At 39.6% G+C, this 17,695-nt stretch overlaps 1 protein-coding gene across 2 annotated transcripts; it reads right to left on the reverse strand.

Annotated features, from left to right (window-relative positions):
- Nucleotides 1–572: 572 nt before the first annotated feature.
- On the reverse strand, nt 573–10,685 carry ddah2 (dimethylarginine dimethylaminohydrolase 2). 2 transcript variants are annotated; one of them, XM_021320417.2, is made up of 6 exons: nt 10,543–10,685; nt 9,417–9,881; nt 7,083–7,271; nt 3,778–3,897; nt 3,334–3,477; nt 573–1,169 (listed from the first exon to the last, which is right to left on the reverse strand). In XM_021320417.2, the coding sequence occupies exons 2-6, from the start codon at nt 9,714–9,716 to the stop codon at nt 1,050–1,052; spliced, it is 873 nt and encodes a 290-aa protein (XP_021176092.2). In that variant the 5' UTR covers nt 9,717–9,881; nt 10,543–10,685; the 3' UTR covers nt 573–1,049. The 2 variants fall into 2 exon arrangements, with proteins under 2 accessions (XP_021176092.2, XP_012725873.2); XM_012870419.3 differs by having other exon boundaries at nt 9,417–9,738; nt 10,543–10,683.
- Nucleotides 10,686–17,695: the final 7,010 nt, after the last annotated feature.

The following is a 17,695-nucleotide window of genomic DNA, read 5'->3' on the forward strand; positions in this document are numbered from 1 at the left end:
TTCCTATGGGAGTCTGTGGTAAACCTTGTCGAGCTAAACCGACAGAAGGCACTACGCTCCGTTCCTCCAGAGTACATCGCAAAAAAAGGCATTTTCTAAATGATACGGTGACATTTGATCTGAAGCAAACATTGGAAATAAACTGGTGCAAAAAGCCACAAGGTTTTTAAACACTGCGTTGTTTTTGGGGTCCAACGACGGCCACAGAGCAATTTATTTCCTAGAGACGCACCAATCGAGTACTTTTCCCTTCGTTGGCTCAGATTAGTGATTTGTTGGTCCATGATTTTCCTTTTCGTTACATGCATCAACCAATAGCATGCACTTTAGTGTTAAATGAGGACGACCCATTTCATTCTTTATCCTGTGTTACATTTATAGTCCTTTTTAAAATGCCTCAATCTGCAGGTCAGAACTGAATAAACTAAATCAGATGAGAAAAAGCCCGATTGGTGCATCTCTGGTTTCCCGTGCAACAGTTTCTGATGCTTGCATGTACTTTTAAAATAAACACGGCTTGAAATGAGGCAAATTTACAATGAAAACAGAATTGTACAAGTTGTAAACAGGAAGACAGTGGTTTAAAAAGTCACATTTTATTTCCACATCTACAAATTTATATTCTAGGAAGCTTAAACATCTTTATGTAGCAGCTGGTTCCAAACTAAAAGACTAAAATGTGTAACACAGGTTATAAGGTTTTACTTTAGGTAAACGCCTTCTCAGCTTGTCTTTTCTTCAAAAAGCTTTTTCAGTGAATATTTGACTTTAGCTGTTTGTATTTCCTTGGTGTGATTAAAAATGGCACCCTCCCAAATATATATGTAAAAAAAAAAAAATCATTGTACCATCTGGGTTTCTTCGTAAAACTGCAACCCTGCAGCAATGTAACAATTTTTGCTATAAAATAAACTGGGATGGGATGGGAGGGAAAAACTCACTAGAGGATCTCATAACTGCAGCAGTGTCCTCAAACGGCAGGGTACGGTTTCACTTAGGCTGGTAAGGCGCCAGGATAAAAGCAAAGTGTTTATATTATAGGAGCGTCTTCAGAAATATGTGTGCTTCCTGTTGATGAGGAGGCAGAGCGAGGACAGAGACGCTCCCAGCTTGGATGCTTCGCTGCAGGCCGTCGGCAGGAGGGTGTAGTCTGGCAGCTTCTGGAAGGCCTGCGGAGAACCGACAGGAAACTATTCACTCATCCAGTTATAGAGTCATAACTGGCTAAAGGCAAATAGGACGGGGGGGGGGGGGGCACCAACCTCTGGACAACAGAGCGGATGAAATGAGTCACCAACATGAGTTTTTAGCTCAAAATAAATGTTTTTGGCCAGAAAAAGTCAAAAGATTCGCCACACGGGGAGACATTTCAAACATCTGTTAAACTACACAGCAAACGGGGAATTCAAAGACAGATTATCTTGAACTGAGTGTATTTGTTCTTGATTTGAGGAGAGAAATAAGATGATCTGTTAATGGAATAAGTATGTTTCCTCTAAAATATAATTGGATGTACTTCACTTTAAATAAGATAAATGAGTTGTTCCTATTTTAAGTGCAAAAATCTTATCTTTTTTATCTACTCTGAGAACAAATACACTAATTTCTAGAAAAGTTTACTTGCTCTGTTCCCTTCTTGCAGTGTATACAATATTAGCTGTAAATTAATTATTAAAATGACCAATAAAAAGATCTTTAAAACAGAAATGCTGTTATGGCCTTCAAGGTAACGTAGATAACGGCTGACTATAGCTGTCCAGCAGAGTCCCTGATGCCCACCACAACGATGCAAAAGGAACTAAAAGTAAGTAAAACCTTGAAATCAGTATTTTTCCATGGTCTGAGCAGGTAAATTAAGAACAACTCATTTCCATCATCTTCATCATCTTATTTCAAGTGCAGGATATCTAATTCTTATTTTAGAAGTAAACATACTGATTCCATTGGCCAATAGTCTTATTTAGCTGCTCAAATCATAGAAAAACACACTAATTTCAAGAAAATTTGACATAATTTTAGTTCCCTTTTTGTAGTGAAGTGGGGTATGCAGCCAAAACTCATTGCTAAAGATGAAACTGTTCAGAGTGCTGTATCCAAGATGGAAAATTGAGTGAAAGGAAAAACTAGTAGGCAACAGATTTAATTTTACACGTGCATCTAATTGATTCAGAATCCCATCAAAAAGTTGATTGATTTCAGTTTACCTGAATGAGGGAAATTCAGCGATTCATTACATACAGGGTTAAATTTCAAGTGTTTAGTTCTGCCAATGTTGTCTTATAAGCTCATAAAATCAGGTTTAACTTCTTAGAAAATTCTTATTTTACATAAGAGCCGTAAAATCTATTTTAATATAGATTTGTTGGCCTACTGAGAACTGTATAGCGTACACACTCTATACTTTGTTGGACCGTAGATTCTGGGACCTTTATTTCTAAATGAAACGCGGGCTTTACTTTATCTAAAAGTCTGATCCAGGGCTTTTCTCCGTAGTCCAGCTGAGACTCCAGCGTTCATCTCTGGTTCAGGAGGGGCTTAGGATGAGGAATGCAGAGGTTGTAGCTCATGTCTTGGATACATCTGTGGCGACTCCAGCTGCCGTCCACGCCTCATTAAGCTCCACAAAACTTTCCATTGAGCTCAATAATTGTCTATGGGACAATTTATAGAGACCGCTCTATAACATGTTTATTAAAATAACGTTTTATACAACGTTCTAACTTTCGTAGATACAGATTTAGCTGTAAACCACAATGGACATAATTAGCAGATATAAACACCCTTTAGTGTATATTATTGATTAAATTACTCTTTTTGTAATGAATCTATGAGAGTTTAACCATATTAAGTTTAATTATTAAAATAATTTAGCTGATATACTGACTTGTTGTATTCCCCTGTACATAGTTGTTCCCTCAAAAAGATTTGTACTTTACCTTCTAGATTTAAGTCTTTTTTTTCTGTAAAGTGTGACTGTTTGACTGCGTGGGTGTTTTTGAAGCTTGAACTGTAACAAAAAGCCAAATAAACACATTTGATTAAGTTTAATAGGTCTAATACTAGTCACATATCCTTGAAGTTGACATATTGGAGAGCCTGATGGGAAGTGTGCAAAGATCCTTCAAAGTTTGCTGGAAACACATTGAGTCAATATTTTTTAGAAAAACTATTTTATAAAAAAATAAATAAATCAAAACTTCAGTGCAGAAAATTTACATTCATAGCAGAAGAAAATCTGTTTTACACGGAACCACTTTAAGAAGCTCATATGTTCCTGGAGATCCTGACTGGGTGTGATTTGCAGTAAAGCAGAAGCAGCTGTGCTGAACTCACAGAGACGCTGTCGGGACATTCCTCCGCAGGCCTGTGCAGCAGGAAGTCCCGTTTGGACGGGCCTTTAACGTAGATGCAGTTGGCCGCAGATTCCTCGGGGACGGTGAGCACTTCGTAGTGGTGGTCAGTCAGCTGCTCCATCATCTGAAACCAACACAGCTAGAGTGACACACGGGACCGAAGCTCCACACCCAGCTAAATGTCAGAAAGATGTGTGCAGACCAGGAGACCAAAGGAGAGGAGAGCTGAACCGCAACACGTTGCAGGTTAAATATGTTTTGGTCGGATTTCAAAATTTCTGACTCGAACCAGGGCGTCTTTTTAGCTCAAATGTGATATTTTGATTCAGCTCCACAGAGGAAAAAGTAAAATATGACCCACAGCGCCATGGAGGGGACACCAAGCTGGAATAAAGAGGCAGGAGGAAGCGGTACACACTCTCACCCTGAGGGTCTTCTTGGCTCCGTCACTGTTGCTGATGACGATGGTGTTCGGTCCGCCCATGGAGCAGAAGTTCTTCAGTCGGGCCCCGCCGCACACCGGGACGGTGGACACAGCAAAGTCCTGAACAGACGGGGGTTCAGTGAGTACGAGGGGGGGGGGCTTTGATCAGCATGGATACCACAGCTACGACGGTTTTAACAGTTCAGGCTAAACGTTTTAACACATTTTACAGGTTCAGGGTTTACAATCTTTTCTGTATGTTTCTGTTGTATGGTCAATATAAACCAGTTCAAAAGTTTTAAAGGTTTTTGTCAACGCATCAAATTTTGAGTGTTTCCATCTTTCTCTTTCAACACTGCCACAGTTCATCCTGACAGACCGACACCAGCGTCTGGATCTAATCTGGACTGATGGTTACGTTTCCACAATTCAACGGTGCTAAGAGTCCGGCTGCTCACTGAAGACTGAACACAGCTTTTAAGTTCTGAGCGGGTTTTCTGAGCCTGGACCCAAAATGTTCTTAATGCTGGGCCACTAGGAGACAAGGCTCCTTCATAGTCTGGAAACGTATAAAGTCTGATTTGGGGATTTATCCTCTGTCTTTCTTCTTTGCGTCATTCCTTCTTTCAAAGAAAGAATGGAGGATACGAGGAAGAACTGGAGGAGCAAACAAGGAATGAAGGTAGGACATGAGGCAGAATTTAGGAAACCAACAGGGAAGGAAGGTAGGACACAAGAAAGAATTGAGTTAGCAAACAAGGAAGGAAGGTAGGACACAAGGCAGAATTTAGGAAACAAACGAAGAAGGCAGGACACTAAGAAGAATTGAGGAAGCAAACAGGAAAGTAAGGTGGGACACTAAGAAGAATTGAGGAAGTAAACAAGGAAGGAAGGTAGGACATGACAAAGAATTGAGGAAGCAAACGAGGAAAGAAGGAAGGACGTGACAAAGAATTGAGGAAGCAAACGAGGAAAGAAGGAAGGACACGAGGCAGAATTTAGGAAACAAACAAAGAAGGCATGTAGGATATGAGAAAGAATTGAGGGAGCAAACAGGAAAGGAAAGTAGGACACAAGAAAGAATTGAGTAAGCAAACAAAGAAGGAACATAGGACATGAGAAAGAATTGAAGCAAACAAGGAAGGAAGGACACTAAGAAGAATTGAGGAAGCAAACAAGGAAGGAAGATAGGACACAAGGAAGAGTTTAGGAAACAAACAAGGAAGGAAGGTAGGACATGAGGAAGAATTGAGGAAGGAACGAAAGAAGCAAATGAGCAAGAAATAAAGAAAATTTATTCCATGGTCTATTTCCTTCTTCTCCAGTAACTCCCCAGACGCTGAATCACTGAAAACAAATGTTAGACTTTTCCAGAGTTTTCCAGAGTCTCTAGGAACCCTGGAGCCAAACAAGAAAATGCAGATGAACTCATGGACTTTCACGTGTGCTGAATGGGTCTGAAGTAACAGAAGTTTAAAAACTGGGTCAAAGTGGAAGCAGAAAACATACGAGCATGACACAAACACTTCCTGTTTAACCCCCCCCCCATACCCACAACCCTGAGAGCACAAACACCACCACCATCCACCCAAACAGCATCCATAAAAACATGCGCGCGTCTGAGAGAGAGTGAGATGCACTCAGCAGAAGCAGGGGGAAAAGGAAATCAATCCTAATGGGTGGATCTCATCAGTCCAGAGGGAGTGCAGCATGCAGTCCTTCATTATCCGAGGAATGAGGCGACCTCATTCATCACCGCTCACCGACAAGAATTCCCAAAATGCAATAAAGCAAATGACCACCTGCTCACTTTGGCAGCGACTCTCTGTTTACAGCTAGACTCCTGGCAGCGACCCGGGCCTTTACTACACCGGACAAATATGGTAATTTAACACTTTTCATTCCCTGCAACTCCAGAAACTGCAATAAACAGCGTAAAGTATGCAGCGTTCTGAGCTTTCTTGGCTTCAGGGAGATGTGTCCACAAACAACACTTCACTACAGATTTATATCCCCAAGAAAGGACAGTAAAATACTGAAAGGGTAAAAATCTTATTTTTTTTTTTTTGAACAGGACACCAGATTATTCAGAGGGCTAAAATATAAGAAAGTTGGACATGTGGAGGAAAACAGAAGAGGTGTCTGGTCTTTAAATGATCTAGAGCAGTGGCCTGCAACCTTTACAGTCTAAAGAGCTATTTTGCCTACAGTCTACTTGAATTAAACTTGTTTAAAGCCGCAAATGTTGCCTGGCCTTTTGAAAAAAGACAACTTATAATTTTTGATAAAGATCTACTGTAGGAAATATGTTGTCATTGTTAAAGAAACGCCCTTTATGTCTATTTTGAGATTTAAAAAAAAGAGGATGGATGGGATGTGGATATTTGTGGATAATGATGTATAAAAACACAATAGTTTCCAACATAATGAAAAAATATTGATTTAAAATTAAATATTACTGGCACTTTTGGCATCATTCTGTTGTGAAAATTAAAAGAAACTATTCCAAGAAAAAAACTGCTAAAACCTGCATTTATTATTATTATTACATTTAAATAGCATAATAAAAATATAATTTGTAGCCAAAATTGTTAAGAGCCACTGTGGAAGGTCCAAAGAGCCACTTGCGGCTCCAGAGCCACAGGTTGCAGACCCCTGATCTAGAGCGAATGAGTAGTGGCTGGACGTCAAGCCCTTAAACAACAGGAAAAATCCAGAAAAGGCCAAACATATGAGAGACGATCAGCATCCACTGGTTTCTAAAGTGGTCAGGCTTTAAATATGGAACCTCGAAAAACCTAAAATAAACACTAATTCTGTTTACATGTGGGGCTGCACAGTGGAACAGTGGGTAGCAGTGTTGGTACTCCAGCGTCCTCCCACAGTCCGAAAACATGACTGTTAGGTTAATTGGCCTCTAAATTCTCGCCCATTGACAGTTGGAGATAGGCACCAGTACCCCACAAGGGACAGGCGTGTTAGAAAATGGATGGGTGGGTGTTTACTTGTCAACATGCAAATGACAATAATTAACTTGACCCTTGAAATTTTGACTGTTCCAGATTTCTATCAATCAATCAATCAATCAATCAATCAATCAATCAATCAATCAATCAATCAATCAATCCAGATTTCTACAGACCGTGTAGGAACCCCTGACTGCATCGTTCTTCAGCTGATCGTCTACTTAGTGCCAAGTTTTAACCAACAGCTCAATTGTTGGTTATGGATTCCCATTTTCTGGATTATTCCTCTATGGCGTACAGCTGTCTGCTTTGACCAGATCTCCTCTCCTCGCTCCTTACCCTGAACGTGTCTGCCAGCACCTCAGCTCCTCTGCGGTTAGTGTGGGAGGAAATGCCGACGAAGAACTCCCGCCCAGTGAAGAGGACGTCGCTGCCCTCCAGCGTGGCCCCTCCGGAGTCCCCTTGGTCGTCCCCCATCTCAACTATGGTCAGGTTGAGCTCCGACATCACCCTCCTCACTGCATCCACCTGAGGAGGAGAAGCACAGGCGCAGAAAACCCACTGCTGTTAGACATTTTCAGCTGTCACGAGGGAAGGGGTTTTAGAAGTGCTGCAGTTCTCATGACTAACACTAGATGGCCCTAAATACTACATACTGCTCCTTTAAAGGCCAAGTAGGCACTTGTTTGCTGCACTTTTAAAATTCCAGTACCTTCTCCTTTGAGACCCCTAATTCTTTTACACATGCTGACTGAATTTCAACTGAACATTACAAAAGTGTTTGTAAAAGTTTGTGTTGTATGAAGATATTGCCGGTGTTTTGTACTCCTTTCTAAACAGAGTTCTAAATACTTTAAGCCAGATTTTAAGAATACGAACATTTACGGACAATCTACGGCAAACCTTTCTACAGTGGTCAGGTTTCAAAGATTGAAGTTGGCTGGACCAAGACTGATGGACAGATGAAAAGAAAGGTAAATGGGTGTAATATGGAGATGGTTGGACAAACGGTTGGATGGACGGATGGATATAACTTTTAGTAAACATAAAAGTTTACTAAAACTGTAGAAATACAGTTTTTTTTTCTATTCTCTACTTCAAGTTTCCATACTTATCTGGACCTTGAAAATGATCAAATGTTCAAATGTGATCATTTATCAAGAGTCAAGAATCCATATTGTCAATATGTGTTAATATCGTGAAATTTTTTTCATGAGGCAGACACAACAAGACATAATCTTTCCATTTTTAAACAAACAAACTGTTGATTGCACTGGCCAAAAGCACTCCCTGAGGGGTTTAAGTGTGCATATAGTCCTTAGCAGCTAATGCACTCGTTTTAAGTCAGGTAGTCAGGCAGCAGTCTGCAATACTGTGCAACCAGAAAGTCCCAGAGAGACTGAAGTATGTGAATACGCATTTGCAACTGAGAGGCAGCATAAATTATTTCCATCAGACCAGAAACCCATGTAACCAGCAGCGTGTTTGTAACATGTAACAGATGATGAACTGGGTCAATGGGTTGTTGATTCTCAGCAGATAGCCCTCACAGCTTTGGGAAAGAAGCTGTTTTTAAGTCTGTTAGTTTTTTTTTATTTAATGTTCCTGAATCGTTTCCCTGATAGAAGTGGGCCAGACATTGCGTTCTCCCGGCTGGGTGGGATGTGTGCCAATACGTCTGGCCATTCCCTGGACTCGTGCAGCCTAGACCGTGTCTAGATCCTGTATGAGGCATCCCACAATCCCCTGTGCTGTCCTCACCACCCACTCCAAATCCTTTCACCACCTGCATTGCACAGCTCACATACCACGCTGTCACACTCAGACCCAAAATGCTTTCTACTGTAGCTCTGTAAAAGTTTATTAACAGCTTAGTGGAAAGTCCAGTCCGTTTCTATTTCTTGAGAATGAAGAGCCGTTTGTTGGGCCTTCTTCACCAGGTGAGAGGAAGATTTGTAATATTTTCCCAGAATGCATAAGAGCCCTGTTCCTACATTTTAACTAAATCTGTGGTAAAGCAGATTTTTACTTATAGGTGACATGGCATCACTGTACAAACTATTACATGTAGTTGATATTGCTGGATATGTAAATTCAACAAAGAATTTCATTTTATATAAATTACATCAGCTTGTTGTTTTGTCAGGCCAGACTATTTGCTTGATGGCATGCTCTGACTGGAGAATATGAATTATGTAGACAACCTACGTAAAAGGATAACCCATTTTTTGATGTGACCGCTTTCGAGCAAAGAGACAAAGCTGACCGCCCCTGAGCAGGTCCTTTGGTATCCACTTTTGACATTCCCATAGCCTCGTCAGTGCACAACAGATCATGTTATACCCCCAAAACCTCAGAAAAATGAAATTTGTTGTCATGGCCCCTTTAAAGTTATCACACATGTAGAGCCTGTCATGCTGGAAAATACTTTCTGACTGAATCCTCGAGGTTCTTACTGCAGCTGCTGCTTATTAAATAGTTTACTTAATACCAATGATCCTGCTTTGACTGTTACATTAACTTATACATGAAAGAAAACGCGGTGAATTTTCTGCCCTCCCATGCAAAGACAAATACCGAGAGGATGTTCTACGGCTTCGTTTTCCCGACACAATCAGGATAAACAGAAGATTAAGATCAACCGTAGAAGGATTTTCTTGTCTGCCGTGTTACCTCACTTCGTCTCTGCTGTTTGAACGGCCTGGTGATGAGGGCTGTGTCGCCCTGGATCACCACCACGTCCTCTATCCTCCAGCTCTCAGGCAGCTCGGGGTCCGGGGGGATTTCGATGAGCTGCAGGCCCACCTTCTGCCTCAGCGCTCCGGTCAGGCAGCCAAACTGACGCTGGGCTTTGGCCTGGTCCACCGTGGCCTGCCCGTTCTCACGGCCGTCTCCAGCTGTTTTCCCAAAGGTCTCTGGGATGCCCCTAACCACGGCGTGGGTGAAACGGCCGTAAGGGCACATATTCGCCATGACTTGAGGGAGTAATTGTGCTCTGCAGGGAAAAAAAAAAATGTATGTGAGTTTTCTTTGTCCAGACACAAGGAAGAGGCAGCGGGAACGGTTTTAGGCGCAGGTCGTCATCCTCGTTTGTTTCGTCGTTAATTATACGATCTTTCCCTCTGAATCGAAGCAGACCTAAGAGAGGAAGAGGAGCACAATAAAGCCGAGCTCTGGATACAAAAATACGTTTGTAGCTAAAGATTTGGACAAGAAAAAAAAAAGCATACAAGCTGCCATTGTTTAGTGTTGCATTGTAAGAGGAATATCTGATAAGGCTGGAATATGCTGCAGCTTTTCTCAGATGTGGGACAATTGGTCTTTTATCATCCTTCCTGTAAGTCTGAGCAGCCACCCCCCCACAGAGAGAGCCTGCAGAGAGGGGGCTGGTCCCTCTCCATGCAGGATGTTGCCTTTAAAACTAAAGCAACAAGTACTGAAATCTAATATCCACGAGTATTTTTAGGACAGAGTAAAACCTGAAACATCTCTGGGATACTTCTAAATAAAGTTAGTATTGCTTAAATGAACATTGTTGACTTAAAAATCTGGGTCAGAGTTGGATTAAAATATGACTTCATGGTTAGCGGTGCTCATTGTTTATCCTTTTAATGCCCTTTTTGTTTGGGTTTATCCGGCTGCAGAGGCTCAGCCCAAAACCTGCACCGCCCCAACAGTTCAGCAGCTCTTTCCAAACACTTCTGATGATGTTCCACATCTTTCCAAAAACAAGAGGTGGAAACCACCCTCCCCAACTGGATGAGAAGACAAAGAAAACTGGAAATCCACGCCTGCTTACCTGTTGTACGTCTGTTTTTTATGCGTCCAGCGGCGTTTTTCTCCCCACCAGTTTAATTTAATTTCCACGCCAGCTCCGCTCCCGTTACTCTGGGATCCCTTTTTCTCAGCCGAACAGCCGTGGAGTCAAGTTGGCCACTGTGGATGTGCGCATTTCCGGTTGGATTTTTCAAAATAAGACAATTGTTTAGCCCAAAACGTGAATATCAATTTTATGCTCCTTGATTTGTCGGTTTTACTCCACTTGATTGTTCAAGTGTTTCCTGACAGATTAGACACACGGTTTGGTGGGTCTGGTTACCACACAATGTCGGGGCAAATTTTTCTCTAAAAACGTGGGAGAATGTTATATTATTGTCCTACAATGGGAAAATTTGGTGTTCACAGTGGCAAAAACTCATCGTTATACTCTAGATTAGTAATATGAAAAACACGCTAATTTAAAGTTAAGGTCTAAAGTAAAATTGACTGAACTTGTATAAAATATTGCACAATTATTGATAACACAGCATATTTAGATACGATGCAATATTCAAGTTACATAGAGGAATGGAGCGACCTGTGACAAGTGAATTTCTCCACCATGAGATCAATCAAGCCTATATGATCTTATCTGTGTCTTTATTAAAGTTATAATGATAAGAAGAAGGAAGTTTAGCCCGATTTACACATTATCAGGCCAGTTAGGCCTAAAGTTATCAGTTCCTTTAAATTTTATTTTAAAAAAATCTTAATTTATCCATGCTGAAACCGTCAAATCAAACTTAACTGTACTATCATTCTTGAGTAAATAATACATACATTTTAGATCTATGGCTCGTATTACAATTCAATGATTTATGGGAGGCCCCTGATGGTTTGGGGCCCCAAGCAGGGGCTTAGCACGCCGCCAGTTCTGTAGGCAAAAGTTAGCTGACCTTTGTGCTTTTATTCTTTTGAATCCCGGTTTCAAGACTTCCGGTTTCTTCATCTATTCAAAACTGGCTTGATGAAGCTGCTCTCCCGGCGCCCCCCATCCCCCACCGTCCTGCCCAGACTCCATCAGCGTTGATTCGAGGTGTTGCAGACCCCGATCTAAGTACTTCCTAATTAGTCATGATCACTACAACACTTAGTTTAAAAATCAATATTTAGCCACTATGGATAATTACCAATTAATTTGTCTAAACAACATAGGCGGATGTTTTCCAACTTCAAAGTAGGTAAAATTACATTTTAATCAACAAATAAATAAATAAAATGACTGATGTTAGATGTTTTACCTCTGGAGTAGTTATCTGTGTCACAGTCCTTATTTAAAAAAAATACTATCTAAGAAAAACGCGAAAATAAAATAATAAAAGTGTGAGTCAAAAATGACCATATATTTTGCAAATGACATCAGGGACCAGATATAATAGTCTAAGACAAGACATTAGGGATGACCTATGCTAAGGTACAAACAGGCAAAGGAAAAAGAACCAAATGTGATTAAAAAAACTCCCATAGCCATATAACAATAATGAACAATTACCAGAAAGAAACAAGGTAAATTATCCAGCTTTACTTAACTGCAAAACAAAGAAACATGAAATTGCAACATTGGAAAATTCAAATCAAATTGACGAGGAATGAAAAAAGACACAAAACAGCATAAATCATGCTGCATAACAATCATATGAAAAATGATTAAAGCAAATATAAAACAAAGTACATGTAAATCCGTTCTTCTTTTATTTGTGTTTAGGCTCTTATTTGCAAAAAGTATGGTGACTTTTCAACAGACTTGCTACCAAATTTTTCAAATGTTATCAAGTAAAGATAAGCTCAACGTTTCGGATTCCAGTTTGTAAATCCCTGCTGTGGCCAAACTGTCTTCACGCGACTGAATTGAAGACAGATTTGTGTTTATCAAGGATTAAGGACGCTTCTTAATGTCCGCCCTCTGTAATCCTGAATACTGTCTCCATGAAGGCATTAGCTGTCTAGGTTATTATTCTTCATACAAATGTAGTTTTTCAGTGAATCAGATCATTTCGCTGTGCATACTGGCATGTATGCGGACTTCCCGAGCCATATTAGTGTTTGTGTCGTGACGTGGCAAAAAATAATCTGCATTTTCCTGAAATGTGGGTCAAATGGTGATGTGATGTGGAGATGACGAGGTCGCCTCATCTGAAACCAGATAAACAATTAACTTTGTGGACAGTTTTTGCTCAAGTTTGATAAAAAAAATATCGTTTTTCCAGGGAATTTTGTTGATTTAAGCAGGGAAGGGTTCATTGAGTATAATTATCGGCTGCACAATATTCCCTTCTAGTGACTAGGCTGAGTTACTGCAACATGAGGCTGGAGTCTGGGGCTGTGATGATGACGAGCAGACAGAAAATATGAGGTGGATTTAACAGCACAGGGATGCGTGGAAGGCTGGAGGATGGGAGCCAGAGGCCACAGACAGGATTAAAGGACACCATCTGTCTAATGTGATCTGCCAGAAAGCACACAAAACAAACCCAGCAACACAGAATTTGTGCAATAATTTGAAAATAAACTATTCACCGCCATTTAAATAATCCAGGGTGTAGTGGTAGTGCAGTGGCAGAGCATGCGACCCATGTTGGGAGGCCTCAGTCCTCAACACAGCGGTCCCAGGTTCAAGTCATTGCTGCATGTTCCTCCCGTCTCTTAACCCCATTTCCTGTCAGCCTAATGCTAATGTCAAATGAAGGCCACTAGTGCTACAAAAATAAATCAAAATGTTAGTTTTTACTTAAAAACAACAGGACTAAAATTAGGTTTATAATTGTCTATCCTTAAGCAAATGACTTCTTGTATTTTTCGTTTACTAATCTTGAAAAATACTTGTGATGAGAAAAAGATGGAGTGCTTGTTTAGCTTGGTTAGCGTGACAAGATTCTTGAAGACAAAGTCAGAGCTGCCAAAAAGTGTGTACCAATTAGTGTCAGCGGAGTGGATTTACAACAAACTCCTTAATGAAGAATGAGGCAGCTTTTGAATTCACCTAAACGTTAAGAAAGTGGAAATATAAAATAATGTAAGGTTAACTTCAAATTTATTTGAGATATCATACAGAAGAAAATATTCATAAATTGTTTAACTGTGTCTACAGTACCTTCATTCGTACCCATTGAACTTTTTCACATTTGTTATGATACAACATCGGATCTATACCTAGTTTGTCGGGCCAACACTAAGGAGCGTGTAGTTGGGAAATGGAAGGACATTGTCTATGGTTTTGATATAAAAAAAAAATGAAATCTGCGTCCCTGCGCCAGTATTTTTGGAATCAAATCCTGCTGTAATTACAGCTGCTAGACCTGGAGACTACTTGTTTTTCTCAAGTTCAGTCAGATTGGATCAAGAGAGTCTGTAAAAATATATTTTTTTAAGTCTTGTCACAGATTCTTGACCTGAATTAGTTCTGGACTTTGACTGGGCCATTCTAACGCACAGGAGAGGAAGGTTTGAGCATGGTGGTGAGGTCAGCACAGGGGATTATGGGATCTAGATACGTTTTTTGCTGCACAAGTTCGGAAAAAGGCCAGAAGTATTGCCACAGATCAAGAATCAAGAATATTTTATTTATCACTGCGGCAAAATTTCTCTTTGGCTAATTCACATTACACATAATGAAGGCAAAACAAACAAACAAAGATGCAATGAACAACAATTTCACTGTTGATTTTGACATTAAAATTAATAAAATTAACCAGTTGACACTGGCTATAGAGTAAATTTTACACAAATTTGGGGTGGGACCAAATGTTATCTCAAGTAGAGTTAGATTTAACTCTGTAGTTGTTAAAGTGACACTGTTTTTTACTGTGTACATTTTTTTCACCCACCTGGGGAATGCACCGTTTGTCCCATTTCCATCAGGGATACGATTCAGGAACATTACATCAAAAGCTAAGAGACTTAAAAACAGCTTCTTTCCCAAAGCTGTGAGGGCTATCGCCCCCTGCTGAGAACCAATGAACCACCAACTCAGTTCACAGTCTGTTACATGTTTACAAACATGCTGCTAGTTCCACAGGTTCTTGAGCCGATAAATAATTATTTACACAGTTTCTGACATGCTAATGTCTATTTGTACACTTTTAGCTTCTCGGGGAGTGTTTGTTTGGACAACCATGCAAATTGTGCTTTTTTATGCCAACATTTCAGCTAACTTGAACATAAATTTTTTTTGCTAGTGACTTTTTAGCTTCTTTTAGCTTCTCAAGGAGTGTTTCGTCTGATGCATTCACGCAATTGCGCAGCAATTTACATTGTTCTGTAAATTCACTGCTATGTCTATTTATGTAACTACTAGGTAAAGGCGATTGTTTGGATTTTATTTAGGGATAAAAAGGCCTGCCATAGTTTAACAATTCCTATTCATTTAAAAAGTGGCCTACAAATTTCCTGTTACTTCGTTGTTATACACTATGTGTTGGTCTATCTCACAAAACCCAAATAAGATACATTGAAGTTTGTTGTTTTACTGGGATAAAAGGTGACAATCAAGCTTGAGCAGTTTTTTAAGAGATTTATTGGTGCTGGGTTGGCTGGTGGGTGACGAGTTTAATTGGAAGTGGTGCCACAATCAAATTCTTCTTAGGGCCTCAAAAGATTTTGGACTGGCTCTCTCTAAAAAAAAAAAAAACATATTTTACTCTGAATAAATAGAGACAAACTTTAAGAGGAGACTTTCAACTTTTTTAAGGGGATGTTTGGCATTCTGTGTAATGAATCGACTGGAAAAGAGCTTATTGAGGCCGAGCTTCTGTTCGACTCGCTCCGTCACAAGACTCCTGTCAGCAGACCATCCTGCCTGCTGGCCTCACGTCTCCCATTATGGCCTGAGGGATGATTTGGTTAAACCGGCTCACTGACCCTCTGTCTCTTCACAACATGCTGACTTTCCCTCATTATCTGCTGACTCTCTCTGTTCCCTGATGAATTTACTGCTGTCCAACTTCTCTGACTTCCTTCTTTGCATTGTAAGTGCAATGCTGCTTTTTTTTTGGCTTGTTTTTAGGTCCATCTTGACTAAAACTAATGAACTGAAACTGTAATATGTGCAACATTATCAGTACACATTCTTCCATCAACTTTTTAAATCCTTTCCACAGATGTAAAGAAAAAAAAGGTATCATCAACTCTATTTAAGGGTTAAATGCACATGTAGTATAAATGTCATCTTTATTTCAGTTTTTAAAGTTTCAAGGCTCACTGTCATTTTGTTTTGGCATCTTTTTTTGTTTTCTTTACTTATTTTTTTGTTGCTCTGAAGCACTTTTTTCGTTTTAATTTAAAAATATTGAGAAAAACGTATTTCTCACAAACGGTTTCCCGGCTCTTTCCTGAACCCATTTAAGTGTAAAAGTAAGTGAAATGTTTAACAAATGTTAAACAAATACATAGAAGTAATTACTGATCTGATGTACATCTATTGTAGCTTGTTAAAGTGCATTTATCCTTTAAACGTTTTCTCACTTTGTTAAGTTTCAACCACAAACTTCACTGTATTTTAATTGGATTTTATCTTATAAATCAACATAAAGTAAGTACATAATGGTAAACACAAGGAATATATATATATATATATATATATATATATATATATATATATATATATATATATATATATATATATATATATATATATATATATATATATATATATATAAAAAGAAGAAATGGATGGATGGATATGTGTATATCTGCAGAGATCCACAGCTCAGGTAACCTGACTCTTACCAGGTGGATTTCGTCCTGCGGAGCTCCTCACATCCACATGTGTGGAGCCGTGTGGAGCTACATCCATCTGGTGAGAGTCAGGTTACAGCTCAGGTGGGAGAATCTGTAGACGTCGCTGCTAGTTGTGCAGGCATCAAATATTGCCTTTTATGAAGAGTGGTAGTAAGTAAACACTGAGCGCACCATATCCATGCTGAAACATGGGAGTGGCAGCATCATGCTGTGGGCATGCGCTTCTTCAGCAGGGAAATGGTCAGGCTTCACTGAGGGGTGGATGTGGCTCAATCCAGGACGATCCTGGAATATAACCTGAAGAGTGTGCCAGAGGTTTCCCCTCCAGCAGGACCACAAACCTAAACAAATGATGTAAATCAACATCAATGTGAAGATACGTCATTATTCTGAGATTTTTTTTTTGTATGAAATTAAAATAAAGTCTGAAGATTTTTCCTTTTTCTTAACACCTATACTTTGGTAGTAAGTAATAAAAAAATGTCTTTCATGCTTTTTAAAACCTGACAGAAACGACGGTTTAAGAAACAGGAAGAAATCCTGACAGCAGCATCAACCTTCAGCTGATCATCTGCTGTACACAAAGTTTTCAGCCAACTGCTGCATGCAAATAACTTTGTTGGTGCTAAAATACAATTTTATGTTGGTATCTCTCTGTTACCTTTTTGTATTTTTCAGGAGTAAACAAAATAAAAAAGAACAAATAGTGTCTTTACGACCATTTGCTTGTAACAAAGAGTCTAAAGATCCAGTTGAAGTTGATTCTTCATTAAGTTCTCAAAAGTGACTCATCCCTTGAGTGTAAAAGCCTTACATGCTTGGATGTTTTAAGGTACCTGGCTTAAAAAGAACAAATGAATAAATCTGAGCCCAATGACAACCCTTCAGAAAGGTCAAGTGATCCCATAGGGAGTCTGGCTCCTTGGAAGCAAATTATCAAGAAATGGAGACTGTGCAATGATTTCCTGTCATTTCTGAGACGTTTTTTTTTTTTTTTCATTTTGGCTTTAAATCTGGGGAGGACTAGTTTAGAAATAAATGTTCCTGACTTTGCTACAAAAACTTCTGACAGCAGCCCTTTCTACTTTTTTTTTTTTTATCACAAATTGCTTCCTTTTTCTACTTTAGTCACACTTGATGATCTTGTTGACATTGTTTTGGTTTTAGTTTACATGCCTTGCCACACCCTTCCATTCTTAGGACCTTATCTGTTAATTTAATCACTGTGATAAGGCTGTTGCTGTTACGGCCATCTGAGCTTCATTTGAGCATGAAGACGATTCTCCTATGTGACATAAATATAAGTTTTTAGATGTGTCTTTCAGCGTGTCAGCTGTTTACAATTACCGCTCCAAATTAAATTTGAATCGCCCAGGAGGAGACGCTCACTGCCAAAG

Source organism: Fundulus heteroclitus, chromosome 13 (assembly GCF_011125445.2).
Source record: "Fundulus heteroclitus isolate FHET01 chromosome 13, MU-UCD_Fhet_4.1, whole genome shotgun sequence".
NCBI classification, from domain to species: Eukaryota; Metazoa; Chordata; class Actinopteri; order Cyprinodontiformes; family Fundulidae; genus Fundulus; species Fundulus heteroclitus.